The 20,056-nt window shown below is 43.3% G+C and overlaps 1 protein-coding gene across 2 annotated transcripts in view; it reads left to right on the top strand.

Moving 5' to 3' along the window:
• Nucleotides 1–20,056, top strand: part of DROSHA (drosha ribonuclease III) — a 1,388,683-nt gene that overhangs the window by 654,512 nt on the left and 714,115 nt on the right. For both annotated transcript variants that reach the window (XM_069613610.1, XM_069613611.1), the window contains exon 7: nt 6,640–6,720. In XM_069613610.1, the coding sequence (XP_069469711.1) occupies nt 6,640–6,720 (81 nt within the window). The remainder of the gene's footprint in view (nt 1–6,639; nt 6,721–20,056) is intronic.

The following is a 20,056-nucleotide window of genomic DNA, read 5'->3' as shown; positions in this document are numbered from 1 at the left end:
AACCTCTCGCGCCTTTCGGCACCACCTGTTCAACATCCGCAAGATCCGCACCTTCCACGCTTCTAAACTCCTAATTTCTTCCCTTATTTTCTCCTGCCATTTCTACTGCTCCTCTCTTCTTTTTGGTCTCCCCGCCTCTCACCTGACTCCCCTAAAATCCATCTACCACTCCCCCATCCGTACTGTCTTCTCGGTCCTCGTGACTCTATCTCTACCTCGCTCTCTCAACTCGGCTGGCTTCCCTTCCTCTCACAACTGAAATTTCAATTCCTCTGTCTTGTCTACAAAAATCTCTCCATGACCTCGCCCCCCTATCTCTCTTCCCTCCTCATTTTACCATCCCTCCCGTTCTCTCCGGTCCGCTGATCTCTACCTTCTCACTGTACCCCCTGCCCCTTGCGCCGCCTCATGCTTCCGCTCCTTACAACTCTTAGCCCCCCATCCACTGGAACTCCCTCCCTCTCTCCATCTGCTCCTCCTCCACCTACTCATCCTTCCGCTCCTCTCTGAAATCCCTTCTTCTCCACTCCCCTCCCTGACTCTCTCCTCACCCCCACCTCTCCCCTTCCCAAACCGCTACCACCCCCACTCACCCCCTCCTCCCCCCTCTTCCCTCTGACCTCACTGGTCACTGCTACCTAGAGGTGCAAGAGGCCACCTGGGATACTCCCCCCCACCCCCCCTTTCTCCACCCTATTATCATCGAACCTGATTCTCATACCCTTATCCTTCCCCCTCCTCCCCCCTTCCTTTGAGTAAATTGTTCCATATACTGTACTTCTGGTTTGTTCCACGTTTGTATATAAGCTTCTTTAAATGTTGTATCTTGTTGTTACTCTGTAAAGCGCTTTGGCGTAAAGCGCTATATAACTTCAATGAACATGAACATAAACATGTGTACCCGTACCTGGACGACTGGCTCATTCGTGCCAGGTCGCGAGAGTGGCCTTCGGACACACAGAGGCGACCGTCCAGTTGCTGACTGATCTCGGATTCTCCATCAATTATCCGAATTCCTGCTTGACGCCATCGCAGAACACTGTTATCACTGAACACCGCCATGGTGCGGACCATCAAGTCGCTTCTTGGCATGATGTTGTCTTGCACCTACCTTATCCGGCTGTGCAGGTTACGGATGCAACCTTGTCAGGATTTCCTGGCCACTTGCTTGATTCAGGTGTCCGGAAGCTTCGCGGACAAGATCCTGCTCGATGAGTTCTGTTGGGCCATTCAGTGGTGGGCCGTTCACTCTTTCGCCCAGAGCACAGGGTTCGAGAGCCCTCCCCACCCCCCATACCAGGAGACGGTCACCACGGATGCTTCACTGGATGGCTGGGGAGCCCACACCGGATGTCTGCACGCCAGAGGCCTGTGGCAGGCGGAGGAGAAGGATCTTCACATAAATATCCTGGAGCTGAGGGCAGTGTTCTGGGCCCTCAAGTCATTCCTTCCGTCTCTGAAGGGCAAGGTGGTGTGGATCTTCATGGACAACACCATCCGAAAGCAGGGGGGCACTCGATCCCCAGCACTCTCCATAGAGGCGCAGGACATGTTGCACTGGGCCGTCGGACAAGAGATGTTCCTCGTACCCTTTCACCTGGTGGGAGTCCTGAGGAGGGAGATGCACTCCTGCCAGGAGTGGGAACTTTGGCAGGACCAGGTGGACTGCATCTTCATCAAGTGGGACAGGCCCCAGATCGATCTTTTTTGGCAGTGAAATCCAAATGCCCATGGTTTCCCAGCAGGTTCCACCAACCGGGGAGCAAGGGAGATGCGTTTTCTTTCCTGTGGGAAGGCCCGTTTCGTTACGCGCCCCCCCCCCCCCCCCCCCGTTGCCTCTCCTGCTGCGAATCATCAGTCAACTTACAGTACTGATACAGGATGATCCTCATTGTGTGGCTGAGGCATATTTGTTACACTGACCACCTCAGCCTGTCAGCGTCGCCCCAGTCAAGATGCCAGTGGTCGCAGATCTGCTCACCAGAGAAAGGGGCGCAATCCTGCATTACGAACCAGGAACACAAGAACTGCAGCACATCATGGAAACACACCGACCTGCATGGGAAAGGGGGACTCGGCTAACGGGTTTTGAAGCATTTCACCAGGGGGAGGAGAAGCCATAGATTGGTCAGCAATGTCAGGTGAGAGTTGGAGCTACTGAGCGTGTCTGTATGCACAACGACCATGCAGGACCATTACTAGCAGCAGGGCTCCTGTAGACTTCCGCAACAGATGAGACCTGACATAAAAGCTGACAACCTACCGTTACCATTGATGGACCTGACTCCTGGCCAAACAGCGAGCCACATTAGCAGAACCAAGAGTTAGGTTGCAGTTCCAAAATAGTGATGTGACACAATCAAGACGTGGTAAGAAAAGAATACCCATAAAAGCCTCGATAGTTATTTCGAGTATACCCCTACTTTTAATCAGACAGTCCTGAAGAAGTGGGTGGAAGAAATACGTGGGCACTGAGACCGGTAGACATATATACTGAAGTGATGGCACCAAATGCATGTCCATAGGCTACAGTTCAGCTTTGGTCTTGGGTGGACTAGCACTGTCATTTAGCCCACCGTACATAATTTTTGTGTCTTCATATCTTTTTAGTATCTGGACTTTGTATAAACGGTGACCCCCAGACTATCGGCCATTAAGTGTTTTTGTCATATCTCACTCGGGTTTTCTACAGATTTATTAAAATATATTTTGTACGTGTAGTTTGCATTTAAATTTAGAGGCACTTGCAAATGAAGCTACTCATTAACCACAATAATGAGATCGGACTATGTTCCAACTTCCATAAGAATCTTTCTTCAATCCACTTTTAGATAGGCTGCACGCCAGCGTGGTCTATGTATAGTTTAAATGTAGGTAGGCGAATTTAGCAAATCATCTTGTCCTGCCTTCTTTATTCTGTCCCCACTGAGGCATGTACAGATGCAGAATCGGTGGGAACAGCACCTATGCCTTACTTATGATTGAATGTGTTGCACTTTATAAATGGTAGTTTTGCCCTACTGTTAGGTGAGAGTTGGACCAGTGTAAATGGGTGGAGGGGTAGTACACCTGGGAGAACAGTATAAAAGCAAAAGGAACAGATGTGTGGGTTGTATGGGTGAGGTCATAAGTAGTGGAGGCGTAGTGCGAAACTAAGGGGAGAAAGGACGGTGGAGATGATTATGGAGTAGTTGCTGGCAACGTTTGTGCAGAGTGCAGTTGAGGTGTTTGTGACATGGAGTGGTCCCCTTTTGTGAGTTTAGTAGTATGAGTGATACTTTTGAGAAGGGTGAGAGTGAGTAGGACTTGCGTAACGAGGATAGGGGTAAGGAGATGAGGGATGTGAGAAGTGAAGATGGGAGATGTGAGAAGTGAAGATGGGAGAATATGGCCATAGGAGTGGCAGAATGAGAGAGCAGGCAGCACTGGAGGAGTGAGACAGTATGGTAGAAGGGGGAGAGTGACAGTACTACGGCATGGCTAGTGCTCAGGGTAAAACATGTCTGCTTTCCTTCCGGTGTGACCATCCTAATCTCTGCCGACTGACATTTATCTTCCTCTCTTTAAATACACTGGTCTGTGGAAGCCAGAGCTGAAGAGTAGGGCTTACGGGACAGCTGGAGGCTGTGGGGTACACTGCCTTTTGTTATCTTAGATTGTCTGGCATTCTAGGAATAGATGCACAAGGGTGCAAGAGAACCCTGCGCATCTTGTTAAATATAATTGTGTAGAAGCTTCCTTTTGATTGCCACAGTCTTCCTATGAAGTGGGGTGGTTGTGTACAGGACCATTATGAAAGCTCTGTTTAAGTTGATTTAAGACTGGTTGGAGACCTAAAGAATATGCACTTTCTGGCTGGGAGGCCGTAGATAAGTGGCACACTGGAGGAGTCTTGACTTTAATTACCACCAGGCCAACTACTTGTTTTTTTTCTAAGCAACCTGGGGTAAGTCATAGAATAAATTCTTGCAGGAGGTTATATAGACCCAGGTAGTCCACACAAACCATGGCTTCTCCTGATTATGGTGGCCACCTCAAGGTGGCATTATTCACACTTATTTGGATTTTAGGGCTTCCAAGTACAAATGCAGAAGCTGTTTCAGAGGACCTACCTGCAAAAGCTAACTCCTTATAAGATTACTTTCTCCCCCTAAGTGGCATGTGGCCCCATCACTGATGTAATCTGTAAACAGGTCAGGAGTTGCAGAAATATTGAAATGTGGGTACTTATTTATTAATTGAATTGTTTTATACATGTTTTGCATATTAAAACAAATATTTTTCTAGGCATGTACACAGGACGAAACAAGAGAAGAACGGGGGGACAAGCAAAACAGGATTGCAATCTGCAATTCACATTGATTAGTATGTCTCATAACTGGGAAATCTTTCTAGGAGTCACTTTAACAATGTACACGAAGACCTGTTTGAGGAGTTTTGCTTTCAATCTTATGAAATATCATTTGTGTAGTTCTTGTGCAATCCTGTTCCAAGTTGAAGGACGTGGTGAGGCTAGTATTCTTGAGACAAACCTTGACTTGTTTTGATCTGTTGAATTTGAAATATTTTGGCCATAGATCTCAAAATACTTAGTCTGGTAGTGGGAAAGGAGTTTGTATAGGTTTTTGGCTCCTATATTCAAATACATTTGGTCTGTCGTGTGAAGTTTCGTCATTTGTATTTTGTTCAGTTGGTTGCCATTTTAGTGAATTCAATTCTGATTTAATTTAATTTTGTTTCTTTCGGCTGTGAATTAATATGGCTACCCTGATTTCTAAAAGTTAAAACTGTTTGAAAACGTTGTTTTGGGCAGACTTGTGTAGTCTGTTATAATAGTGGTGGGTTGCTCGTTGTTAGTGCCTGTCTGAGTTCTGCCTCATAGGTCCTTCTTAGCAATGGGATAATTTGTTTCTGCACGTGCGCTTGATGGTGAGTACTCGGTTAGATCATTGATTTGCTGGTTAAAGGAGAAGTTGGAGTAGAAAACAGGCCTATGTTTTATGCTTTGACAGCACAAAGCGGTAGTGTGCCTAGCGATGCTGGATAATTGAATATGCATGTTCAGATGCAAATTTTTGTTGATTGTTTTTTCCTGTGTTAAGGCAGTTTCCGAGATGATTTTTTTTGTCTGCAGTTTTGGCATTAGTGTTGAACACTAGCTGAAAGTCATCTGGGTATACTTGAAATGCCACCGTACAAATGTGAAGAATGGATGTTCATTGTTGCATATTGTCATTAAAGGACCAGGGTGATGACTCTTGTGGTGCTAATCAGGGATAGTCATGTGGTTTTGGAAAATAATGTGCCAAATTGCATGTGTCGACCTGTCTTCAAAATGAGGGGACAAACCAGCCTAGTATTTAGTCCCCCTTATGCCCATTGATCTGTTGAGCATCCCCAGTTAATTAACATGGCCAACTGTGTCACAGGACGCTGTTATGTTCAGTAACATTGGGGTGGCTTTGTGGTTATTTTGCAGCAGGCCGAGGAAGGGAATTTTGTCGATTTGTGTTTTTGGTTTCCTGTATTGCTTGGAAGCCCCATTGCCTATTGTGAAAAAGCCTAAGGATTAACTGAGTTTGGAATTGTAGTGTTGCTAGTCATTTCAATATTTTGCTAGGAATTAAATGTGATAGATTTTCCTAGAATTGGCTTGCTCGTTTGGGTAAAATTTGTTTTTTTTTTTAGCAGTGACTTGATGGTCAAAGTTCCTTGGTTCTACTCTTTTTGGAATATGATGGATTACACAATTTGTCCAAGTGTCCCCAAATACACACAAGTGGCCATTGTGTGTATTTGCTGATTGATCACTGCAGCTTGACACTGTGGGTTTGTGCTTACATGACTTCTACCTCCTGTACTGTTTTAAAGGTATTTAAGTTCTTACTGATGAGGGAATTGTCGAGAGCAGATGTTAGTCTCCTTCATGAGTTGAATTATTTGAATATTTTAAACAAATGTTTTTCTGTCTTTTCAAATTATGGTCTCCGGTTTGTTCTGGATTAGTTAATTCCGTGGATTTTTAGAATAATTCCTTTGCATTTGAGTCTTGAAACATGAAGCCGGTCAAGTGGCACAGCGAGTAGAGCGCTCGCTTTGACATCAGTGCAGAGCCTGCGAACGCAGGTTCGAATCCCGGCAGCGCCAAACTCAGCGTTTCATCCTTCCGAGGTCGATAAATGAGCACCACACACCGTGGGTAATAATAAGCAGCGCTCAGATACCTGAGGGTTCGTAGCGCTATATAAATGCTAAATTATTATTATTATTTTATTATTATTGTAGTCCTGTTTTGGTTATTATATGGCATTGCAGTAACCCCTAGACTGTATTTGGCTGTTGCATGCATCTGAGAGTTTGAGGCTCATTTTCTCTCTATTTTTTCTTCAGCCATATTGTTTCAAGATAGCTAGAAACGGGTCCATCCAATTTTTGACGTAGAAATATGATGTTGCTAATTTAAGTCTGTTCCAGATCACTGAAAACTTTAATATAATAGTCCTAGGTGTATTCTTTTATTTTCCAGGTTTACACAACCTTTAACATGTTATGTTTTGCAATTATGCACTTGAAAATCTGATTGTGGAAGCTGGATTTGATATTTTTTTTAATTGAAAAATATTTATATTTTTTGGACAGATGAACGATGGTCCACTCTGCAAGTGCAGTGCCAAAGCCAAACGCACAGGAATCCGGCACAGCATATATCCAGGAGAGGAGGTACTTTCTTTAAAACTGCAATATTTGTGTCTCTAGGCTTGGCTTTCTCTTTCCTTTAATCTACTGTATAAACACCTTTACTGGGAGAATCTGCCAATGGCATCATTAACCTGCTTTACCTATAAGGGGCATGGGGGGGGTTGCTAAGTTTGCGAAGGTGTACCCCCGATGTATTGCTCACAATAGGAATGAGTAACTCATTACTTACTAATGACGCACAGAAATAATGCATCACAAATGTATTATTACTTTGAGGTTTTTGGTCTGCGAGCGGCACATTTTTGGGTGTTAGTAACGAGAAATGGGTTTTCTTGTCACTTTTTTGTTTCACAAATGTGCAGATACAGAAATGAGATGTTGATACGCATTCTTCAAACTTGGTCTAGAATTTTAAGAGTGGCATACTTTGATATTCCATTGTCCCCAGGAAATCAATAATATCTTGGCTTCAAAATAGAAGACGTCTTCAATTCAAGGTGCTTCATTTTTGGATTGCCTCTGCTCTTCCTGTGTACACTAAGGTGCTTGCAGTTGTGGCAGCTCTCCTATGTCGCAAGTGAATCCTAGTTTACCCTATTCTGAACGAGTGGCTAATAACAGGGTAGAGCGCAAAAACGTGCCTCCTGCACACAAAGGGAACATCTCCTACACAGTTTCTGGTTGTCTATCAACAAAACGCCAAGTCTTTCAAGATGAAAAAACAAACAGTTGTTGGGTGCCATGCTAGATACGCATATGGCAAAGGCTTAGCATTCTGTAAAGAGTGCAAGCACTACTAGCTCAAATCTGTTACATGGCCCGTCGCCAGATAACCATCAGAAAAGTATGAAGTTCTCAGCTTAATGGCATCATACATCTTCATAGATCCACTTGCATGCCTGGACAGGTGCCCTATATAGCAGTGGCTAGCAGAGCAGTGGTCTCAGGGAACATGCGAGTGGGACAAAACTAGTGGTGGTCTACCAAAAGCTGATGGTAGCCCTTAAATCATAACTATCCAGATGTATTTTCAGAAGCAACCCTGTGGTGGATTCTCAGAGACAAAAACAATTTGCTAAACAGGTAAGACACTGACGTCTAGCCAAACCCACTCAACATTGAGTAGCAGAGCAGTAAAGCTTATACTCAGGAAGGCATGAGTGTGGTCTAGGGCTCCAATGGGGGGTCACACACACAGCGCTCCAATAATTCCTGTTAGAAGATGTACAAAAATATACAATTATATATTAGGCCTTTTAAGATGCACCCTAATCAATGAAAACCTCAGTTAAGTACTATCACACAACTACTATCATATGCATAAGGACATTCATTAATGGAACAACACAATGTTACTTTTCAAAATGTTATGCTCTAGTTGGTAGAGTCAAAATTAGCTCTGCAAATAACTGTCTGGCGATTTAGAACCAGTTTATCTCAACCAGCAAATGGTTAAATGTCCAAGAAGTTGAAATTAAATATAAGTAAAGTTCTTACAAGGTTCCCTCCTAATCCCACCACTCTAAGCAAAGCCCGTGGGTGGATCCTTGACCAGACAACCACTGATCCTATACAGAAAAGGGAGAGACTTTATGCCCATACAACCCTATGGTGGGAGGAGGGTGGGAATAGCTATTCAAATTCACCCAACTCCCCCCACCCCCCAACCCTCCCACTTGGATTTCTTCAGCAATTACTTGAGGTGTTCCTGAGCCCACTTATGCGCTGTTAGGTCGAGGGAAATTCTTGAGCTGTGGGTTCAGAGGTCACTTATGGCTCCAGGATTGAGTCCAGCTAGTCTGTGGTTCCAGGCTCTGGTGCAATGGTTCTGAAGACTGGACACAATTGGCACAACAGGAAAAGGAGTGCCATGGAACAGGCAACCACAAGACACTTCAGGACACAGAGAATTTGCAGCGAGAGTTGCCATGGTCAGGTGGCGAAAGGCGGTCCTTGTGGTGCAAACAAAGGAGCAGGCCATGCACAGCTTCTCCTCAGTCATGAAGGCTGAAACTGCAGGAGCTGTTGTCTTGTTCCACACGCAGAGGATACAAATGAAGATTGTTGTGAAGTGGGCACCACTGATGGGGTACGTTTGACCTTTACTTTAATACTTTGATTAACTTATTTGGTCCACACAGGAAACACCCATGCACCCGGGGTTATCCACATGCAAACGAAATTCTAACAAAATATCTGTGTCAAACCGGGTGAATCATTCACTGGTCTAGCTTTATAGCATTGGCGATCTATTAATCATAGGCTTGAACTACTGTTTTACAGCAGTTGAGTATTTTAAATTTATTTTATAAGTGAACATTCTTTTTTTGTATGTAGATCCGATTAATTTCAAACACAAGTCCCTTTTGAAGGATCTGTATGTATCACAATACTTCCTGCAATAAAAAGGGGGGGCACACATTGTTCTCCATTGCTATTACTCTACAAAAGGAAGATTCTAGCTTGATCCATCACTCTCCCGATGATGAAGCCAACTTTCGAGTTCCTGGCGCAGCGTTGAGTAATGGAATAGGTCAGGATTACTCAACACTGCGCCAGAAACTGGAAAGTTGGTTTCACCACTAAGAAAGAGAAACTCTTAAAACAAGGTTCATCGTCTGGAGATTAATGGGATTAAGCTAGAATCTTCAATTTGTAGAGTAATGGCAATGGAAAACAATTGTTCTGCACAAAAAATTGAAAGAGAAGAAGCACACCCTTTTTGTCTAGGAAAGTAAGGGTTGTAATCTTCAATCATATGGAGCTCCTAAGGCTAATCGGGTCTTATTTAAGTGTAAATGGTGTGGGGGAGAAAACAAATGAGATGGGTATCACGAGTCAGCACAATAATGAACACAATATAAGTCCCATCGGTAATAGGAACTCCCGTCCCCTGCACACCATAAAATAACGGAGAAAAAAAATGTCAATCAAATTTCAAAGCTCTCCTGGGTAGTTTAGTGGTTTCTAAATTTAGCGATTCAAAAGATAGAAGGTAACATCAAATATTGTCATTTTCCAAAGTAACTCAGTTTCAATAGTTCATTCACTTCATTAGTTGTATCCACTGAAATCTCAACAACAGATTTTTTACAAATAAGTTCAATTTTATCAGTTCAATTTTATGAGGAATCAACAACCAAAATAAACAAGTCAAACAATAAAGTACAGATCTCTACGCGTTATCGAGAGATATTGTATCTCTCCTTCAGGAGCAAAATGAATTTAAAGAAATTCAAAAATATTTTCTCAAGACTTTTTAAGTTCAATCTGGTTCTTCATTCGTTGTACAATTTCGTTGTGAACTCATGGAAACGTCATCTATTGGCCTCAGTGTTCGATTAGTGGTGGTAATCTGAAAATTAGTGTATATGTTAGTATTAGATACTATTGTATATGTTGTAATCACTAGAGAAAGACTTTAGTCTAGTCAATACCTGAGCACCGGTAAATCCTCTAAGCATTCAGTGGCTGGAAGAGGTCTTCCTTCTTTCCAGTACTAATAAGGTAAATGTGTCCCCAACAATTCCTTCTTGTTGGTTTGAAACCTGCACCTGAATTTTCTAAAACAATGAATTCATCATAAGTATCCCTGTTTATGATTGTCTATTCAATTAGTAGGACTCCAGAAAATGGCGAGAATACTCACCATTGAGTGCATGTAGTGTTGAAAAAGTTGCATATAGGGTTTCTGTGTCGAGCTCAAAATTGTCTGTAAAAGTTAGTTTAGCATTAGAGTAAGGGACTGATATGTGTTCTAAAAATTGTGTGTAGTCATCCTCACTGCGCTTACCTCTGTCACAATCTGATTCCTGCGAGTATGCGGTGTCATGAAGATTCTAGTTGTGTCCCTCGTTCCACTGCCGTGAGGGCCTGTTGCCCAGCAACGGTTATAAAATCACGTGATTTGACCCTGTTGGTCATGTGATGAATAGAATTCTAGGAACTGTAGTTCTGAATCATTGTATCGGATTAATGTTACTCATTCTTGGTCAAAATGTACAATGAATCAACTGCACATTAATCATTACAATTGAGCTGTAGACTAAGATGTTCTGACCGTATCAATCGTTTCATCCTCTTGCTCAGCAGCGGTTGTGAGCTACAGTTACATGACTTGTCCAAATCCGTCACGTGGTGCTTGTGATTCTGGGAAACGTAGTTCCAATCCATTCAATCAGTTATCTGATTCGCATAGCCCGAATGTGCTGTTAATCAACTGTACGTTCATCCCTACATGATTGGAGTAAATTATACTGTGAAATATACGCATGTATTCATAAAGCATTTGTGTCATTATACATGCAATCAATTTCCATGATAATGTGGACATACCCAGAAGTCAAAATGCTGTCAGATGTAACTTAATTTGAATAATGACCAAACGATTTAACCATTTTCATATGTCAGTAATTACTATCGCCTTGTATGTGCCGTTCGTAATTACATCCTCAATGAAGTATGTACTAGCTATATCAGATTGTTGATTATTTCCATTATATTATTGCTCATTAAGATGGTCATTCCATTGTGTCACAATGCCATTTTGGAGTATACCAATTGTATTATGATATTGGCAATGCACTTTCATTGTTCTTCAATTCAAAAATACCTGGATGCCATTAGATTATGGGGCTACCAATGCTGTTCTATAAAAACATTTAAAATCAGTGGTTGTATTATGGTGAATATAAATCGGAAGGCCATAAAATACTGGTATACTTGGGTGCTTGTTTGTTAGAAAGTCTTGTCTTGTCGGTAATCCAACCTTCTTTTTCAGCCTTATCAATTACTTCTTTAATCATCAATTGAACTTTATTTGTACAATCATGGTCTAAACTCATATATGTATTTGTGTCTTAAGGCGAGTCAAAGACAGAATCACAGAACATAAGTCGAACATAAGGACTGCCAATATGAAATCGCCAGTAACCAGACATTTTAAAGACCAACATCATACGATCTCACAATTAAGGTTTGTGATTCTTGAAACAGTAACAAGACCACAAAGAGGAGGGAACATACAACGGATACTATCACAGAGTGAAATGTTCTGGATTCACAAGCTAGAAGCTTTGGAACCCAGAGGGATGAACAAGGAATTCTCGTTGAGTTAGCTCAAGAAAGTTGGAACTTGTACTGAGTGTTCACATTGAAATTAATTTTGTTGAACTGCAAATAAATACAATCTGATATGATACCAGGTAATCAGGAAATAACAATGGTAATCCTACAATCCAAGACCTACATGTACCTAAAACTGTATAATGAAAGTGGGGAATGAAATGATGCTAGGTATTCAGGAAATGACCATGGTAATCCTACAATCCAAGACATACATGTACTTAAAAATGTATAATGAAAGTGGGGAATGATCAACATGAGATTGCTGTCAATGTCACCATAATACAACCACTCATTTTAAATTAAATGGATTTATAGAACAGCATTGGTAGCCCCATAATCTAATGACATCCAGGAATTTTTGAATTGAAGAACAATGAAGGTGCATTGCCAATATCATGATATTACAATTGGTATACTCCAAAATGGCGTTGTGACATAATTGAATGACCATCTTAATGAGCAATAATATAATGGAAAGAATCAACATCATGATATAGCTAGCACATACTTCATTGAGGATGTAATTACGAACGGCACATACAAGACAATCGTAATTACTAACATATGAAAAAAATTGTTTGGACATTATTGAAACGAAGTTACATCTGACAGCATTTTGACTTTTGGGTATGTCCACATTATCATGGAAATTCATTGCACATATAATGACATAAATGCTTTATGAACACATTAAATGTATATTTCACAGTATAATTGACTCCAGTCATGAAGGGATGAACGTACAGTTGATTAACGGCACATTCGGGGTATACGAATCAGATAACTTTGAATGGATTGGAGCTGTTTCCCAGAATCACAAACACGTGACTGATTTGGACAAGTCACGTGACTGTAGCTCACAACCGCTGCTGAGCAAGAGGATCGAACAATTGTTACGGTCAGAACCTCATATTCTACAGCTCAATTGTAATGATTAATGCGCAGTTGATTAATTGTACATTTTTACCAAGAATGAGTAACAGATTAATCCGATTCAATGATTCAGCACTACGGTTCCTAGAATTCTATTCATCACATGACCAACAGGGTCAAATCACGTGATTTTATAACTGTTGCTGAGCAACAGGCCAACGCGGTAGTGGAACGAGGGACACGACTAGAATCTTCATGACACCGCATACTCGCAGGAATCCGATTGTGACAGAGGTAAGCGCAGTGAGGATGGCTACACACAATTTTTGTAACGCATATCAGTCCCTTACTCTAATGCTAAACTAACTTTTACGGACAGAATTTTGAGCGACAGGGAAACCCCTATACGCAACTTTTTCAAAACCACATGCACTCAATGGTGAGTATTCTCGCCATTTTTTGAGTCCTACTAATTGAATAGACAATCATAAACAGGGATACTTATGATGTATTCATTCATTGTTTTAGAAAATTCAGGTTCAGGTTTCAAACCAACAAGAAGGAATTGTTGGGGACACATTTACCTTATTAGTATTGGAAAGAAGGAAGACCTATTCCAGCCACTGAATGCTTGGAGGATTTACCCGTGCACAGGTATTGACTAGACTAAAATCTTTCTCTAGTGATTACAACATATACAATAGTATCTAATACTAACATATACACTATAATTTTCAGATTACCACCACTAATCGAACACTGAGGCTAATAGATGACGTTTCCATGATTTCACAACAAAATTGTACAGCGAATGGATGGACCAGATTATAAAACTGTGTTGACAAGAAAGATCTTTGACCTTTTGAGAAAATAATTTTGAATTTCTTTGAATTAATTTTGCTCCTGAAGAAGAGACAATATCTCTCAAAACGCATAGAGCTCTGTACTTGTTTGACTTGTTTATTTTGGTTGTTGATCCCTTATAAAATTGAATTGATAAAATGTAACTTATTTGTAAAAAATCTATTGTTGAGATTTCAGTGGATACAACTAATGAAGTGAATGAACTATTGAAACTGAGTTACTTTGAAAATGACAATATTTGATGTATTTACCTTCTATTTTTTGAATCGCTAAATTTAGAAACCACTGAACGACCCAGGAGAAATGTGATTGAAAATATTTTTTCCATTATTTTATGGTGTGCAGGGGACGGGAGTCCCTATTACCGATAGGAATTCTATTGTGTTCAAACAATTGTTCTGCCCACCTCACCCTTTTTTTGTTGCAGGAACTATTGTAGTGATACATACAGATCTTTGAAAAAGGACTGGTCTGAAATGCATCAGATGGAAATACAATTCTGTTCGCTTTTTAAAAAGAATTTCTTTAAAATACTTTACTGCTGCAAAACAGTTGTTCAAACCTATGGGTAATAGATAGCAAATGTTACAAACAATGCTATAAGGCTAGACCAGTGCATGGTTTGCACAGTTTGTGACAGATCTTTTGTTAGAATTTCTTATTACACAAACTGAGGATGTAGCATAAAGTTCAAAGAATGCACTCTGAACGGAGATGGCTGCAGGGAGGGAGCCCAGGAGAGAGCTGCCCAGTCCAACTGTTGGTCTAGGGACACTTCCGAAGGCTCAGCACTGATTTGATTTTAGGGGACCAGGAGGTGCCATGTAGGCCAAATTCAGTACATTGGATTCGAGAAACATGATCTAGAGACTCAAGCCACCACCTTCGACTGATCTCCTTCACGATCTGAACAACCCTACAGATGAACTCCCAGTGAGATTGCAGATGTCAAGAATTGATGGCAGTAGGCAAGTTCATGTGCTCTCAGATTCCTCCCTCCCTCTCCACCTGTGCTGCTAACCAGACCTACTGTTCTGCAGTCTACCAGATCTTGGGCTTTCCTTTTCTGATAACATGTCTCCACCATTCATAGAATGCAGACAGGCACACAGGAACAGTTTCCTCCAGCCCACAAGTATTGCATCCCATATTAGTTTTCTTTTACAAAGCCATGCTCTGTCTCCACTTTCATGTTGGACCCAACATTCCATGGTGCATAAGCAAAGGTGATCTAAGGTGAGGCATTGGTCCAAATTCTTAGGGCTTACAAGCAGTCTGAGACTCCTGTGCTCAAAAGATTCTGCTTAAATTAGTCGGTGCCCTGGATTGCATTGGAGATTAGTGCTGTCAATTACTCGGACTATCAGTGTCCTGTGGGGCTCAGATTCCCAATGTGGCCTTTTGTGCACAGCCTGGTTTTTGTACCCATATGTGCAGGCCACGTACCTCTGAGGAACATTTTCTGGCTTCTCCCATGGGTCAATCGGTCCTTTTTCGTACTTCATTTCCCACAAGTGCATTGCAGTGGCAGATGCAAAATTGTCAAAGCGCAGCGTGGAATTAACTCTTGCTCTGCATGCATGCTACAGCACCATCCTTACTTAAAAACCTCTGGTCACACCTGGAATGTTGATTCTTAACGTGACTTGTTCTGGAGTGACCCCAGCTAAAACACCTAATTCTGTTCACTGACTGGCTTCTGTCTGCTAATTTATTATGGGCAGTCTGGATATGTAGCAAACTTCGTTCTGCTTGGAGCTTCACCAAGTGTTGGATTGCCTAGGTTTGCTTTCTCCTTCCACATCTTCTTGCTTACCATCTTGGCAGCTCCTCTATCTTGTCTCTGCTATTGTATGAGCTGACTCCTTTTGTGTCTAGTTTTTTCCTTCACCTGCCTTCCTCTCTAGTTCATCTGCATTCCAGATTGTAGGACCTTCACAATCAGTTTTTCATCATCTTTGGTTGGTCTTGTTGGTTCACCTTCAGATGTTTGGACTCAGGCTTTGTGCTGTTGGGATCTGCTTAGATTCACTGTTGAAAATGTAATCTCTAAGGCACCATGCGGGGAGGTGGACATGAGAAGTTGATTTTGAATTAACAATTGTGCATGTGATGCTAACATAATTTGTTTTCTTTTCACATCCTAGGAGAGAGAGGCAGTGTTGTACCTATTACCTTTCACCCAATCCCCTGGCCTTCAGAGTGCTATTCTCTGGGGCTGGTGTATTGAGGGGAAGGACTTGTTGTCTTCTAATACCATACAATATGTGAATTTCTGCAACAGCGTGGCACTGGGTCACATCGTAGGGGTCCCCAACCATTTGTGGCCAATGATCAACATTTGAATCTCAAATGAAATGAGGAACATCCATACTTCAACAGCACATAGCAGAGTTCAGTTGGTGGCAATCCGATTGCAGCACAAGTTACTACAATCGTAATGTTGCTAATAGAATCTGTTAATGTGTGGTCATTACCAGTAATCCAGACCAGGTGCTCTTCTTGTGAAGTAAATTGGAAATGTCATTTGGTATTAAGCAGACCTTTACAGAGAATGTTTAGGAACTTCAGTGGCAAATAGGGCATTTGTAGTCTCATGTGGCCTGTCAAATTGTTCAAACATGCGGTAGGATATTACCACGGGCTTAAGGTGTTCCACAAAACATGTTCAGGACATTTACCAGCAAATGGTTGGACAAAGATTTCTGTAATAATTTTGAGCTTTAAAAAAGTCTTTTGGGTATATTTTTGGTATTCAGCCTCAAGAAATTTCTAGATCTTTAGTGGCAAATGGTGCATGCTTGAGTATACTAGATCGGTAATACTGTTGAAAACATGATCGTATTCGCAGATAGCTTCACTGGGGTTTTTTCGGGGATACAGGGTTGAACCCTTAGAATTCCTTATGAAATTTAAAGGCCTTTTACATTGATGAAAGGGTAGTTGTGAATAGAAAATGTTCGTCTGGAGAATTTGGGGCTGTTCTTTCCCTGCTCCATCAGTGATGTTCCCGAGGATGCAGTGGCAAGTGGTGATTTTTTACATTATGGCATTAACATTGGTCACACCTTGAAGCCTTTGCATATCAGTTGAACTCTGGGGTAACTAGACATTTGGAATAATGAATGACCTTATTAAAAATTAATAGCAATAGCATTTGAATTCATCCTTCACTTCTGGGGGCGGTGGTAGAATTCCTGGCCATTGGGTGCCTGGAAAGCCCAACTTCACATCCAAATGCAGTAAGGGTGTTTAAGGGCTGCTTTTGACACCCAATGCCTGGTAATTCCATTTCCCCTCTTAGCCTCCAGACTGTCTGCACAGACAAAGGACTAAGGCTTTTAGAACCCATGGGGCTCAGGCATCAATCTCTTAAAAAAAACGTATTGATTAATGATTAAAAGCCATCCAAAGTGTCCCCACAGCTCTCCACAGCCATGGCAGCATTGCCGCCTTGTGGAACTCTGCATCAACCAGGCCCAGGAGGCGACAGTTTTTGCTAAACTGTCAGATTCAGGAAATATGTTAAGTGGGTGAGTAAACCCACCCACCTCGGACCCAAAGAGAAAGGCAGGTGGTCTGGGCAGATGAAAGGGGCACCACCCAGAGAACAAGCCTGGCTGGAACATTGGAGAGTGCGGTGGAGCTGCTGTTAAGGCACCAAGAACACTTGCCTTGGCCCAGCAGATCATGTATGGGGATTCCAAGCAACTGGCAGTTAATAATGCTTGGAATTTGCTTGTTCTCCAACATGGGGTTTTACATGATTCACATGGTATGAATAGTCCCTGTCGTCGGGCTGGGATTCCTTGGTAATATAAAGCAGTATATCTTTAAGCTAAGAAATGCTTGTCGCTTGCATAGCCTATTGCAGTCAATTTGGGTCATACTGCCCCAGCCAATGACATAGGTCCTCCTTAGCTCCACCCCTGGGTGCCATCTTCAGATTTTTACCGTTTGTTTTTGTGTTGGGAGTCCTCGGGTTTCGCTCTTCGATTTTCATGAATCACAATAGTGACCTGCCAGCAGTGGGGACCCACTGCTGGTAGAGGTACCGCCTACAGTCAGATCTCGGTTCGTTTGAGGCTGTGTTTCGTGACTAGTGCACGCGTCATGTCGGAGGTTGAAAATAAGAGCCTCTTCAAGGCTTGTTCAAGATGCAGTCTGAAGAACTATGCACGAAGCATATAGAGGCCGTTCACAGGCCTACAGAAGGGGGTACCGAGCATAGTCCCCAAGCTGCCAGGACACACACACCAAAGGAAACCTGACCAGGTCCCGAGCCCCCACTTCAGCACCCTAGCGGGAGGTCAGCTATCGCAATTTGTTGACAGGTGGCACAGCTTCTCCACTGACTAATGGGTGCTCCACATCATCGAGCAGGGTCACGCCCTAGAATTCCAGGGCAAATGCCCTTGCAATCCTCCCATTACAAGACAGAGCAACACGGAGCCCAACTCCTCAAGGAAGTCCATAGAACTTGTCCCTCTGCACCTCCGGAGTATACTCCAGATACTCTCTGGTTCGCAAGAAGTCAGGCAGGTGGAGACCCATCATTGACTTAAGACGACTCAACAAAATCCTGAAAGTCCATAAATTCAGGATGGTCACATTACAGCATGTGCTCAGCCAGCGGGAAAAGGGAGATTTCCCATCTACCCTCGATCTCGAAGACTCAAATGTCCACATCCCCATTCATCCAAAACATCGGAAATTCCTCAGGTTCGTTGTTCAAAGATGACACTACCAATTCAAGGTGCTGCCTTTTGGCCTCAAATCAGCCAGAGGGTTTTCACCAAGTGCTTGGGCCTGGTGACAGTGATTGGTTTGCCAGAAGGGAGTGTATGTCTACTCCTACCTGGACGATTAGCTGGTCCGGTCCCATACGCGACATACAACAGAGACAGTCCACACTTTAACCTCTCTGAGATTCTCTATAAACTATCCAAAATCCTGCACAGTGCCATCCCAAGATGCACTGTTCCTGGGGGCCCATCTCAACTCAGTATCGTGCCTAGCGACCCCATCAGAGGAAAGGATAAGGACCATCCTAGGAAGAAGTCTAACGGCTGTTGTCGACCCGCGTTGCTACAGTCTGGTCCATGAAATCCCTGTTGGTGGTGATGTAATTGTGCATCCATCTGGACCCTCATTGCAGACTACAAATGCGACTGCTTCAGGAGTTTCTGGATGCCAGGTGGAAGCAGATCACTGGCTCCTGGAATGACAGGATAGCCCTCAATCAAGCTTTCCGCCAAGCCCTACACTGGTGGTCCATTCGCCGTTGCATCTCGCAGGGAGCTCCTTTCAGGACACCTGCCTATCAGGAAACAGTAATAGTCCCATTGCTCCTGGCAGGCTTTTAAAGCACCATCACAGACTCTCTAAGCAGGTAGCTGCGGTCGTGCCTCGAGTGGAAGCTCCAGCAAGTTCCAGCCTCTCAGATCTTTGGCGAGTGGGGTTTGCCTCAGATCGACATGTTTGCGACAGCAGCCAGTTCCAAGTGCCAGCGATTTGCCAGCAAGTATCCCCAGGCAAGGAGTCTGGCGGGGGAGGTTCTATGTGATTTCATCAGGGATTTTTCCATCGAGGAAGAATTCATCGCATTTTGGGGGTTTTGTAGGACAGTTTACCACAAAGGTATGCAGGGGGAGACTCGCTGCAGGTGGCCTCCCCCCACAACCCCTACCTTTCTTACCCTTCCCCCGACCCCACCCATACATTCACGGTAAAAGGTGGTGGAGAAAATTATACCCTTTCTCCATACATAGAAAAACCTGTGATGGAATATCCTATCCTGCCTGGGGGGGTGCCTTCTCAATTCTGTGGGATGGACTATTCCTTTATGCATGCCTGCCAATTCCACTGCTCGGTTGTGTGATCAGACACTACTATCCCACTACAAGCTGATCTTCATGGCACTGGCATGGCCCAGGTCAGATCAGACAGTACCCGGACCTTCTTCACCTGTCAGTGGTTCTGGCCATCAAGCTGCCTCCCCTTCCAGACCTGTTTATCCAGGGAAGGAGGGGTGATCCTGCACCACGACCCAGCGTCAATGAAGCTGTCGGTCTGGCTCCTGCAGCCTTAGAATTTGGGCATTTCTTGCTGCTGTTGGAATGTAAGAAGATTCTGGCCAAGGCATTCTACAAACACAAGTGGAAGCGTTTTATGGTGTGGTGCCAGTCACAGATCTCTCCACAGCACGTCACAGAGCCTCAAATTCTGCCTTGCCTGCTCTGGCTGGCTAATGCTGGCCTTGCCCATGCGTCTACCAAGGTGCACTTAGCCGCTGTATCCTGATCTACTCGGGCACCTGGCAAGCTCCCCCTGTGGTTTCACAGGCTCATGAAGGAGTTCCTCAAAGGCCTCTTCAGAACATTCCCCCTGGTGAAGGCTCCAGCCCTGGCCTGGGTGGTGTTTGTGTTTTTGTCCAAACTGATGGGTGCTCCATTTGACCCTGTGCATCGGACGGCTTTAAAGTTTCTCTCAT

The sequence above is a fragment of the Ambystoma mexicanum genome, chromosome 5p (assembly GCF_040938575.1).
Source record: "Ambystoma mexicanum isolate Mex_15411 chromosome 5p, UKY_AmexF1_1, whole genome shotgun sequence".
Taxonomy (NCBI): Eukaryota; Metazoa; Chordata; class Amphibia; order Caudata; family Ambystomatidae; genus Ambystoma; species Ambystoma mexicanum.
Note: the sequence above shows the minus strand (reverse complement) of the source record. Positions and strands in the feature narration are given on the sequence as shown.